The following is a 13,485-nucleotide window of genomic DNA, read 5'->3' on the forward strand; positions in this document are numbered from 1 at the left end:
TGAGGTACAGGAGGGGCTTCCGTAACTTCCAAAACCTCCCTTATAGCAACAATAATGTATTGAATGTTTTTTTGCCAATTTAGGATCTATTCCCCTGGAATCACTAGTGTCGACACAGGAATCAGAGTCCGTGTCGGTATCAGTTTGTACTATTTGTGCAAATGGTCTTTTATGTGACCCAGAGGGGTTGCCTGCAGATGAAAAAGCAGAACCACTAAAAATCACATCTTCCACTGATTTTCTCCAGCTTTCTGCATGAGACTCAGACTTATCTAAACTCTTACTGATATGATTCACACTCTCACGTAATTCTTTCACCCATTCAGGCTCATGGTGTGCCGGCAGTGCCACCACATTACAACTCTGTGTCCCTAAAATGGCTACCTCAGGGGAAGAGCTCCCTGCCTCAGACATGTCACACACGTGCACAACCACACCATAGACACTCCGGGACTTATAGGGGACAGACCCACAGTAAAATCTATCAGAAGGACACAGATAGGACTTGCCAGTTCACAACCCAGCGCCAGCAATAAAATGTCTGTGAAACACAAAATGCCCACAGACCTGCAGCGCTTTTATGATGATAATTACACAATGTATAGCACCAAATTTCACTGTGCCCCCCCCCCCCCAACCCCTTTTTCACCCTGATACTTGGTTCAGCAGCGGAGGACCAGAATTCTTCTCTGCAGCCTGGAAGGAGAGAAAATGGCGCTCAGCAGTGTGCTGGCTGACTGAGTAGGAAGCCCCGCCCCCGTAGTGGCGCGTTTCCCCAGACTTTTTACTACTAATATTTATACTGGCGGGGTAGGACTGTGCCTCAGCATCTTATGCCCCTTATCTGCCAGTTTTACTAGGTTTCATGCAGCCCAGGGCGCCCGCCCCCCTGCACCCTGCAGTGCCTGTGTGTGATGGGTAGCATGGCACGCAGCGTTCCCGCCCGCTGCGCGGTACCTTTTAGCCGTCACGATGCCTGAAGATCCTTTTCTTCTTACACTCACCTGTCTTCTGACTTCTGGCTCTGTAAGGGGGGTGACCGCGGGCTGTGGGAGTGAGCACATAGCCGCAGCTAGCGTTCAGTACCCTTCAGGAGCTAATGGTGTCCTGTCAGCCAGAAGCAGAGCCATGAAACTATTCAGGAAGTTGGTTCCTACTTTTGCCCCCTAAGTCCCACGAAGCAGGGAGACTGTTGCCAGCAGTCCTCCCTGAAAATAAAAAACCTAACATAAGTCTTTCAGAGAAACTCAGTAGAGATCCCCTGGAGTGCATCCAGTCTGCCTGGGCACATTTTCTAAACTGAGGTCTGGAGGAGGGGCAAAGAGGGAGGAACAAGTTCAGATCCCTGAAAAGTCTTAAAGTGCCCATAGCGCCTGCGAAACAGTCTATACCCCATGGTACTGAAGTGGAGCCTAGCATCATCTAGGACGTATGAGAAAGTTATATTTTAATTCGTTGTGCACCATAAACAGATCCTTTTCTTTTCTCTTTTCCTCTACCTTGCCGAACGGCTACTTGGTTAGGATCGAACACGTTTGCTAAGTTCTACAAGTTCGATACTTTGGCCTCTGAGGACCTGAACTTTGGTCAATCGGTTCTGCAGGAGCCTCCTCGCTCTCCCTCCCGTATTGGGAGCTTTGGTACATCCCCATGGTACTAATGTGGACCCCAGCATCCTCTAGGACGTAAGAGAAAATATGGATTTTAATTACCTACCGGTAAGTCCTTTTCTCGTAGTCCGTAGAGGATGCTGGGCGCCCGCCCAGCGCTTCGTTTTCCTGCAGTTGTTACTTGGTTAAGTACTGTTGTTCAGCTGTTTCTGACTTGACTCAAGCTGGTTAGCTTGGTGTTCTGTTGTTATGTGTGAGCTGGTATGAATCTCACCACTATCTCTGTATTTCCTTCTCTCGAAGTATGTCCGTCTCCTCGGGCACAGTTTCTAGACTGAGTCTGGTAGGAGGGGCATAGAGGGAGGAGCCAGCCCACACTACTAAACTCTTAAAGTGCCCATGGCTCCCAAGGAACCGTCTATACCCCATGGTACTAATGTGGACCCCAGCATCCTCTACAGACTGCGAGAAAAGGATTTACCGGTAGGTAATTAAAATCCTATTATTTTAACCAATTACATTGTGAAACGGCTGAGTATTTGACTATGGCAACTATGAATACTGCAACAGCTGTCTGGGGGCCAAATGGCTAAGCTGCATGCTTGCCATGCTGGCGGTGCATATTGTCAGGACTTCAGGCCTCACCGTGGTTCTGTTGTAAAACAGTTCTCGTTTTTCTACTATTACGACCCGTAGGGTGCTTTGGTTGCAGTTTTGGCAGGCCAAGGCTATGTCAAAACAAGGAATAGAGGTGTTGCCTTATATTAGCAAAATTTTATTTCATCCTGAATACACAAATGCAGTTCTCCGGCTACTGAGAGGAAATCTGGGTTCCTACAGTTGGCCGAGCCAGTTTCTAAAAGGAAGTACTCTGGACCAGTGTTCAGATAATTTACCCTTTGGTCCTTTCAAGGCCGTGTTCGAGAACCCATCTTGATTCTTCAATTGTACGAACACGCTTTTTAAAGTTTACTTTTGGCATGGTTTTAGACATCCAGACGTGGTTGTTTCCGAAATGTAGTGTTCACCATTGCGGTGTTCAAAGACAGGACTGCCGATGTCAGTAGACAAGAGAACAGTTCTGCACACCAATATTCAATCTCTCATAGATTGAGCAGTTTAATTCAGGTACCAGTACACTAATAGGGTCAAAGATTTTTCAACTTTTTTTTTTTTTTTTTAGTACTGAGGCCGGGCGGCTCAGTCAGACCAATATTGAACCTAAAGGGGACTCAATCAGTACATCACTTAATACAAATTCAGGAAATTGTAGGTTGCAACCACAGGAATTTATGATTTCACTGGATCTCAAAGATCATTGGGCCACCACTTCAGGCGTTCCTGAGGTTTGCATTTTAACAAAACCATAATCAATTTCAGGCACTACCGTTTGGCCTGTCCTCAGCATCTACAGTATTCACAAGTCTGTGATGATTGCTCATTTCAGCTACCTCAGAGTTATAATATGTTGATAGTACATACTTAGATGATCTCCTTATCAGGCTTCATCTCAACAAATGATCATTTAAAATACCTTACCAAATGTACGATTTCCAAGTTCAGCAGTTATTGCTCAGACTAGAGACAGTCTTGATGCACTTGTGCATTCGACTGTTAGAAAACAGGATACCTTGTTACAGCTATCCAGTTGGGAATATTTCACTCACATCTTTTCAGCTAGACCCTCTCACATAGTGGTCAGTCTTATATACAAATTCATTCTGTTGTTCTGCCAGTTTCTCTACTCTGGTGGCTCCAAACATAATGCTCTCAGTAGGGAACAGGTGCGGAGTTTGGAATTGGAAAATTCTGACGATGAATGTAGATCTCTGAAGGGTGGGAGCAGGTTTCCTGCATTGTCAGTTTCAGGGTCTATGGTTAGACCGAGAATGTTTCCTGTCAATAAATTTCTTAGACCTCTAAGCAATTTTTAACGTTCTCCCACATGCAGTCAACAGACCAGTCTCCGTCTATTCCGGTTCAGGCAGGCAGTGCTGTCGCACACAAAACAGGGATGGCTTTGCGAGAAATGGCTCGTCTTCTAATTTGGCTGAACATTACCAAGTGTTGCTATCAGCAGTGTTCATTCTAGGCGTAGACACCTGGTAAGCAGTTTATCTAAGCGTCAAGATTTTCAACCAGGGGAATTGGGCATTACATCCACAGATGCTGGTCCAGCGGTGGTGTTAGCCACTGGTGAATCTAATGGCATTTCGTCAAAATCATCAGACACACAGATATGTATCCAGGACAAGAGATCCATAGGCAGAGACCGTGGGTGCTCTCACGATAGCGTGGTCATACAGACTCGTGTATCTATTTCCACTATTTCCGCTGCTTCTTCGGTTGGTTAAGCAGATCAATAAATTGTGGTGCCTCTTTGGCTTCGGACACTTTGGTTCTCGGATCTCCGCGGTCTACTCACATATGTTCAGTGGCTGCTTCAATAAGCTCAGACCTTCTGCAACAGGGTCCATTTCTTTATCCCAATTTAGCGCAGCTGCGTTGATGGGGTGTCAGTTGAAACCGCTCTCTTGAGACGAGAGAACATTCCATAGTCAGTTATACCAACCATGTTACGTGTTAGTTACAGTAGCTCATTATCACAGAATGTGGCGAGAATCTCGAAAGTATCCAACATTTTCTTTCAAGTTATCCCATTTTTTACTATATTTACGGACGGGGTTAGTTGGAGGAATATATTTAGCAATACTAAAGGTCCAGGTCTCTGTTTTGTCAATTTTCTTTCAGAGTCGTTTTGTCTCTTTTGCCAACAGTTCACACTTACCTGTAAGGTGTCCTTAGAGTTCAACCTCTGTTTATACCACCTACAGCTCCAGGGGACTTGAATTTAGTTTTAGACTTTTTGCAGTCCTCAATTTTTGAACCCTTACAGGTGGATGTTAAGTTTCTCCTAGCCTTAGATTCGGCAAGGCGTGTTTCTGAATTAGGTGCCTTGTCATGCAAAGCACCGTATCTGGTGTTTCATGATGACAGAGCGGAACTTCGGACGAATCCCGCTTTTCTACCAAAGGTAGTATCCTCTTTTCACATAAATCAACCACTCGTAGTTACTGTTTTCTCAGAAGGTTAAGGAACTCCAGCTTCTTTGGATGTGGTTTGCGCGCTTCGAATTTATGTAGCCCGAACATCAACAGTACGTAAACCAGATACATTGTTTGTTCTCTATGATGCAGTTAAGATACGTTGGCCATCTTCCAAACAGACCTTGGCTAGAGAGATTAATCTGACCATTCTTCAAACTTACTTTCATACTAAGTCTACAACCGCCTGCATCGATTTCAGCACATTTCACACGTTCCATGGGAATCTCATGACCAGCAGGTCACGGGGCTTCCACGACGCAACTTTGCCGTGCTGCTACATGGTCGTCAGTGCACGTTTGTGCGCTTTTACAATTTTCATACCTTTTCGGCATCAGCATTTAGCTTTGGCTGTCTAGTGTTACAGGTGCCACACAGCTCTCTCACCCAATGGAGAAACTTTGGTACGTCCCAAGAGTACTCCATTGACCCCTAGTGGATTAAAAAGAAAATAGGATTTTGGTACTTACCAGATAAATCCTTTTCTTTGAATCCATAGGGGGCACTGGATGCCCTCCCAGAGCAATTTCACCTGTCTTGTGGTAAGTTTAGTTTATCTTATGGAACACATTATCACCTGCTTGTTTGAATGTTAAGGTGACTGTTATCCGTGGTCGTTTCAACTATCTAGTTGTTCGTTAGGTTATAATATTATATGTAATTCTCCATTGTTCATCCTCTCTTTCGTTCCTGTTCGGCTCAGCAAAAAACACTGAGGCATCTTGGGAGTATGGAGGGGAAGGAGGGTTACACATTTAAATGTGTCTATCCCTGCTATCGCAGCATCCATACCCCAAGAGGTATCCGTTCACATGGTCGACCATGTTATGGTTGACAGTCATTAGGTCGACCACTATTGGTTGACATTGACATGGTCGACATGAGTCTTTTAACTTTTTTTTCTTTTGGGGAACTTTTCCATACTTTACGATCCACGTGGACTACGATTGGAACTGTAATCTGTGCCGAGCGTAGCGGAGCGAAGGCACCATGCCCGAAGCATGGCGAGCGAAGCGGTGCACTAATTGGGGTTCCCAGTCACTTTACGCAAAAAAAAGACACCAAAAAAAGTTAAAAAACTCATGTTGACCTTTTCATGTGTTGACCATTTTCATGTGTCGACCATGTGTCCATGTCGACCATGTCAACCAATAGTGGTCGACCTAATGACTGTCGACCATAACATGGTCGATCATTCATACCGGAACCACCCCAAGAGTATTCCAGTGCCCTCTATGGATTCAAAGAAAAGGATTTATCTGGTAAGTACCAAAATCCTATTTTGATACCAAATCCTAAAACTAATGGAGCCTTCAAATGGACACTTGAACAATGTGTCAGGGACAAAAAAACACATGGATTGCTAAAACCATTTTCGCAGATTTTGAGGCATTTTCCCCTGATGCCTTTTCAAATGGCATTGGTGAAAAAGCATTCAAAACGGGCCACAATTGAATACTCAGTGGGGTGAATTAATTAGTTCCGAAATGATCGGAGCTAATTGCATCCCCCCCCTATAGCTATTAACCACTTAACTGACGATTTTTTTCCCCAAAAAACCAACTCAGAAATTGTCTGTTTTTTTTATCAGTAAATTATGTGAAGAACATGAATTTAACCCTATTTAATGATTTTAGTTTAAATAATAAAAAAAAAGTTTTATTTTACAAATCATTTTTTAAACATCGGTCGGGAACATCGTGACCATCGGTAACATTGTGATTTTACCTTTTAGAGCCCGGACAGCCTGCAGGTACACAGGTGGGGGCTGGGGGTAGCTTGGGGGGGGCTTCTTTTACACTTCCCCAGCCGCTGCTATTGTCTGCAGCCACTGGGGGGGGGGGGGGATCCTGCCGTGCTGACCGATCAGCAATGGTTGGCAGCACAGTAACACCGTGGGAAGGGTGCAGGGGGGTAGAGGGACCTTCTGGCACCTCTTGCAGCAGCAGCGGAGGGAAGTTTCCCTTCCCTGCCGCTGCTAGCACTGTTTATCGGACTGGTCACATAAAACACTGCCTGGTGTGGTCGCATCTGATGCAACCATGCCGGGCAAGTTGTTAAACAAAAACAGACATGCACAGATGTGTCCTCATACTGTACATTTAGCCTGAAAACGCCACACAGCAGCTTCCTGGTGTGAGTGAGCTGGTCACATGTAACTCCACTAGCATTAGGCGTCTTTTTTGCCATGTGTCTTATTTGCAATATGATGCGACTAGTATGCACACGGAGATACTGATTAATTTGATATGCAACACTTGTATATCTGTGTACAATTGATGCTGTATATAAAGCGAGACTGCACTTGACATGCAGAAAACCTGCAGCCACTGCACTTCAACTGAGTTTCTGAATATACGTATGCACACAGATATACAAGTGTCGCATATCACATCTCCTGGTACATCCTAGCTGCATCTCATTGAGACTAAGACACATTTTTGGCAAAAAGATGCCCGACACTAGGTACAGTAAGTCTCACGGGACCTGGGGAGCCAGGAAGGGCTTATGGCGCAACTGTAGCAAAGATCTATGTGGACACATCTATAGGTAAGAAATGCCATACAAAAGTTTAATTCCATTAGTGTTGGTTACACTCAAAAATTCAATCAAATTTCTTTCCTTTAATAACAAAAAACATTACAGAAGGCAGATGTTTTTACAAGAATCCACATTCTCTGAGCCTGTCCAATGAAACTGTCATAGTGCAAGTGGAAAGCTGCTTGCAGATCAGAGGAAAAGTTGCTCAATATAGAAAAAAAACCAAATAAGTGCTTGTTCCAATTATCTGACACAACTCGTAGGATATCTCTAACCATATTGCTCCTGGTGAAAGCAGTTAAAAGAATGTGATATAATTTACACTAAGGACAGCAATTCAGAGAGCTAAAACAATGTAGTCTCTATATTAAACAGACTAACCTATTACCTAGACAAGTGAAAAATGGTACAGTCCACAAAATAGCTGTCTGCTCACTTTTATGCAACTGGGATTTATTTTTTTAGAAAGCATTCCATTGTAACCAGACTAATCACAACACACTACTGGATAGATTAAGGCTTCAGTAAATTTGGTTTCAGACAAACTGTATAGTATTATAATTAGGTCTTTGGAAACACAAACACAGTTAACTGTTGAATAAGGATTAATAGTTCAGTGTTTCTTAAAGTAATCTATAAGCGCATCCAGCAATTCCTGCTTTTTACCACCCTTCAGCCCATAAACCCGACATGATTCCTTAAGCACTGGTACAGTTAATTTTCCCAGGGTGCCATTCTTCACATAGGCTCTAAGTTCTGCTTCAGAGAGAGCAGTGTCAGTCTTGGCTTTCTTTTCAGCCTGGCCATCCCCACCACCTGTAAAATAACAAAATAAACTTTTAAAACTCAATTACACAGGGATATATACGTCTTGTTGACAACCATTATTTGGACCCCAGAGCAGTTGCGCGCGCGTGTCTCTCTCTGGTTTATTATTTATGATCCTCCACATCAGTACTAGCACCTACCCTATATTGGGCATTTTCCCATTTGGGATGTGTATATGCAGAAGTCATTTTTGGGCAAATTTTTTTCATTCTTGTTAAAGCAAACAAAATAAAACCAGTATGTGGCTGATATGGGCAATGCAAATTTTGATGCATGGATAGCTGTGGATGCAATAAATAAATGTCCTATATATATATATATATATATATATATATATATATGTTCAGTCTAATAACTAGCATGAGAGCTGCAATGTCTCTTCCCTGTGAATAGGCAATGAAAAAGAATTCACATATTACCACACTTGGGCCCCGACTCATAGTTGTACTCGAAAGCCGCCACAGATACAATTTCTGACTCAGAGGATGTGTGAAAATATTCTAATGTAACAGCCGCAGGGATTTGCATAGAAACGCCGACCAGAGCCTTCGCAGCTGCCCTCACCTGCGTACACATTTGCGGCATCCACGCAGATCAGGCAAACATTGAATTCCTGCGTGAGTCTGTAGTCACTCAGAATGGCTGACGCAATTGATACGCCATAGCAGCTGCCATTCCTGCATACATGATCGCAGTCTGCAGCTGATGCACACCCCAAAAACAGTCCTGACATGCACGTGTTTTTGCCACCACTCTCCGTTACCTCCCACAAAACAGACTCTCTCTGGCTATCACTTGCGAATGAATCCTGACTGCGTCCATAATCGCAATTGAATCGCTGCATATGCGCAGACCACTGATAATCGCACAACTGCGTGATCAGAAGAGCATACAACTATGAACCGGAAAAATTGTAGCTCACTTGACAAAAAAATGACCATTAGATAACACAAGGGAGTACCCAAACATGGGTATGTTATCCAGCAAGACGTCCTTTAATGAGGTGGTAAATTTGGTTATGAGGTTTAACATTTAAGATATTACAACCTGGGGACAGTTTGGTTAGGAGATACCGCATAGATGAGAAACTGTATGCAAACCCATGAATGAGTCAAGTCTCCCAAAAAGTGTGCGGTTGTGGCTTGTGTTTTACAGTACCTTGTTTTCTTTTCACGGCCTTGCCCTCTGGGTTGTAGCCAGGTGGATAGACTAGCTCTTTAAACTCTTCTGCGAGACTTCCTAAACGTTTATCAATCATCTCAACCTTTGGCACTAGAAGTAAAATGAAATTGTATGAAGACAAAATCATCCTGCAAAACACCACCCCAAGACACTGTTCCACTTGGTGACATTTTCAAAGTTACATTTTCACGTCTTAAGAAACTTTACTAAAGACTATGCGAAATGTAAAATGTGGAGAGAGAAGGTGGAAACACAAAGCCCTCCACAGCATAAACACAGGGTGGTCTATTTATCAATAATCGCATACTCAATGAGCTCTGGATGCGATATTAGCACCCAGACTATCATTGCAGGATGCGATTACACAGGCAGTATGTTTCATTCTACATCTACATGGGCTCCGAAAGTGGTTTTCTTGCTCCAGGACCACCTCACCAGCCTGCATCAGCTGCCGGCTCCTGTGACTGCGCTGGGAGAGAGATCAGACGTGCAGGTTTCCTGATGTATTGCAGCTCACCATCTTGCAGCCCACTAATCTACTTGGCCGCGCTGCATCTATCCAGTCAAGCCCATTCACCCCACCGCATGTGGACAAGTGTGGCACCAGCCACATCCGGCAGTATAGGCTGTGGTAGGAGACAATCGGACTGGCAGCTTCTTTTGCAGCAGCCTGTTTTATTTCACCTTACTCTTAATGTTACATCCCCTTCCTCCCCATATTTGCTCTCGCTGTTATAATTTTGATCTTTTGTATTGCAGGACTCATTTTTATACTGTACTTATCAGTACTTTAATATTGTCTTTTGCCACGTTGTTTTAATCTTCTCTTATATTTTGATAAATGCCTATCCATTCATACAGGTGTTGACTATTACACGTATCAGTTTTCACAAATATGCCTTGTATGGCTTATCTCACACAGTGTAATCATCGCAGTGTGCCCAACATGGCTGATTCCCCTGGTACACTAGTGGATAGGAAAAAAAATACATGGACCTGAAGGTTATGTTGGAGGCCTATTTTTAATGTTCAGACGCTGCAGTCACCCCATGTTGTGTCATTTCTTCTAGGCGTGACCTAACCCACCCAGGGTAATTCTAGTAGTGCGCCCAACACGGCTGCCTCATCTGGTACGCTCGTGGATGGGATAAAAAAATACATGGAACTGAAGGTTATGATGGGGGCTTATTTTTAATGTTCAGACGCTGCAATCACCCCATGTTGTGTCATTTCTTCTAGGTGTGACCTAACCCACCCAGGGTAATTCTAGTAGTGCGCCCAACACGGCTGCCTCATCTGGTACGCTCGTGGATGGGATAAAAAAATACATGGAACTGAAGGTTATGATGGGGGCTTATTTTTAATGTTCAGACGCTGCAATCACCCCATGTTATGTCATTTCTTCTAGGCGTGACCTAACCCACCCAGGGTAATTCTAGTAGTGCGCCCAACACGGCTGCCTCATCTGACACCCTCTTGGATGGGATGAAAAATACATGGACCTGAAGGTTATGTTGGGGACCTATTTTTAATGTTCAGACGCTGCAATCATCCCATTTGGTGTCATTTCTTCTAGGCGTGATTTATCCCACCCATGGTAATACTAAGTAGTACGCCCAACACGGCTGCCTCATCTGGTACCTTTCATGGGTGAAATATATAACCAGAGGAAGTTACTACTCAAAACGTCTGCACCAATGCAGTATGCTTATTGTGCTCTCTAGAATATTTTTCTACTTGCTGTATTACTAAATCCTTTGTACCATATGCTATATGTCTTTGATGCCTGTAAAGCGCCTTGAGTCCTATGGGAGAAACAGCGCTATATAAATAAAATTATTATTTCAGCAGAACCCAGATTTTTCAGATGGGAGGCTTTTCATCCTTTCACATATGAAGACGGGAAAGACACCGTTTTGATGGCCTCCTCATTGATTCAGCACTATACAACAAACACTTTGTTACTCTGATGCTATCACTAAATTTCCTTTTAACGGAGTGTTTGGCCTTTCCTTCTGTCAAGCCCAATATAATGTTAACAAGGTTTTAAAATAGATACCAGCTGGTGACTGGGACAACCGTCGGACAATCTTCTAATGAGACCCCCCTACAACTTACGGGTTTTTAAGGACACCTCTAGATCACTCAGCCCTTAAGCTAGGTACACACTTTACAATTATCTGCAAAAAGAAAGAAAATATTTGAAAGGCGCTGACTACTGCTACTCACATCACACCACAATTGTCACCTAATGATTACACTCGCTACCACAAGGAGGAGCTGACCCTCAAAGAATGCACAACCTACAAAAACAAAACTGAGGAGGAGTACTGCCTAGACACCAGATGACAATGGGTCAATCAAAAAGTTTGGAATTCATAATTTTAAAATACATGTTAATTAGAAATTGAGAAACTGAAAAATTCAAAAAGCTGACAAGACAATTATTAGTAAGTAGTCATTCTTAATTTAACCTGATATGAGCTCTTAGTCAGATCCAGAGTGTATTACTCATAACAGTCACAAGCTGGGGGTTAATAAACCAGCAAGGTTGTTAGTGTCAGAAATAATAGGATTTCAATTATCTACCGGTAAATCCTTTTCTCGTAGTCCATAGAGGATACTGGGAATCCATTTAATACGGGTGGTCTTCTGTATGCCGGCGGTCGGGCTCCCGGCGCTCAGTATACCGGCGCCGGGAGCCCGACAGCCGGCATACCGACACTTATTCTCCCTCGTGGGGGTCCACGACCCCCCTGGAGGGAGAATAAAATAGTGTGGCTCATTTGCGCTCGCCACACTGTCGGTAAGCCGGCGGTCGGGCTCCCGGCGCCGGTATGCTGGTCGCCGGGAGCCCGACCGCCGGCAATCCGTAGTGAACCCATTTAATACCATAGGGTATAGACGGGTCCACTAGGAGCCTTGGACACTTTAGGAATTTGATAGTGTGCGCAGGCTCCTCCCTCTATGCCCCCCCTACCAGACTCAGTCTAGGAAACTGTGCCCGAGGAGACGGACATACTTTGAGAGAAGGATAGATAAGGAAAGTGGAGAGATTACGCACCACTACACAGAACAATAGGAAAGCCATAAAATATGAACAGCAACAGCTGAACAAACCAGAATACTTAACCAAGTAACAGTGCAGGACGAACGAAGCACCGGGCGGGGGCGCCCAGTATCCTCTATAGACTACGAGAATAGGATTTCTGAGTACCATGGGGAAGAACAAAAGCTCCCAAACCGGTTGGGAGTGCTGAGGTTCCTGCAGAAATGACAAGACCAAACTGAAGGTCCTCAGAGGCCAAAGTACTGAACTTGTAAAACTTTGCAAACATGTTCGAAACTGATCAAGTAGCTGCTTGGCAGAGCTGTAAAGCCGAGACACCCCGGGCAGCCGCTCAAGAAGAACCCACCGAGCTAGTAGAGTGGGCTTGTACAGATTTTGGAACCGGCAATCCTGCTGAGCATGCTGGATAGTGAGCCTAATCCAGCGTGCGATAGACTGCTTTGAAGCAGGACACCCAATTTTATTGGGATCAGAGAATGAACAGCGAGTCAGATTTTCTGTGACGAGCTGTTTTCTTTACATACACCTTCAAAGCCCTCACAACATCCAAAGACTTTGAAGTAGCAGAGGTGTCCGTCACAGGCGGAACCACAATAGGTTGGTTGATGTGAAAAGTGGACACCACCTTAGGAACAAATTGCTGACAAGTTCTGAGTTCAGCTCTGTCCTCATGGAAAATTAAGTAAGGACTCTTGTGAGACAACGCCCCTAGCTCCGACACACGTCTTGCTGAGGCCAAGGCCAACAGTGTGATGGTCTTCCACGTAAGGTACTTTACGTCAACCTCCTATAACGGTCCTAACCAGTCTGACTGGAGGAACTGCAGCACCAAACTGAGATCCCAAGGTGCCGTGGGAGGCACCAAGGGAGGCTGGATGTGCAGAACACCTTTCAAGAACGTCTGGTCTTCACGGAGAGAAGCCAATTGTTTCTGAAAGAAAATAGACAAAGCCGAAATCTGGACTTTAATAGAGCCTAGGCGTATGCCCACATCCACTCCCGATTGCAGAAAAAAAGCAGGAAACGTCCAAGATGAAATTCCACCGCGGAATATGATCTGCTCTTACACCAAGAGACGTACTTCTTCCACATACGGTGGTAATGTTTTGACGTTACCCCATTCCTGGGTTGGATCATAGTCGGGATGACC

At 44.3% G+C, this 13,485-nt stretch overlaps 1 protein-coding gene across 2 annotated transcripts in view; it reads right to left on the minus strand.

The window, feature by feature from the left end:
- Positions 1–7,318: 7,318 nt before the first annotated feature.
- Positions 7,319–13,485, minus strand: part of XRCC6 (X-ray repair cross complementing 6) — a 221,463-nt gene continuing 215,296 nt past the window's right edge. For both annotated transcript variants that reach the window (XM_063940459.1, XM_063940458.1), the window contains exons 12-13: positions 9,242–9,355; positions 7,319–8,071 (exon numbers count right to left, since the gene is read on the minus strand). In XM_063940459.1, the coding sequence (XP_063796529.1) occupies positions 7,869–8,071; positions 9,242–9,355 (317 nt within the window). In that variant the 3' untranslated portion in view covers positions 7,319–7,868. The remainder of the gene's footprint in view (positions 8,072–9,241; positions 9,356–13,485) is intronic.

The sequence above is a fragment of the Pseudophryne corroboree genome, chromosome 9, assembly GCF_028390025.1.
Source record: "Pseudophryne corroboree isolate aPseCor3 chromosome 9, aPseCor3.hap2, whole genome shotgun sequence".
Classification (NCBI taxonomy): domain Eukaryota; kingdom Metazoa; phylum Chordata; class Amphibia; order Anura; family Myobatrachidae; genus Pseudophryne; species Pseudophryne corroboree.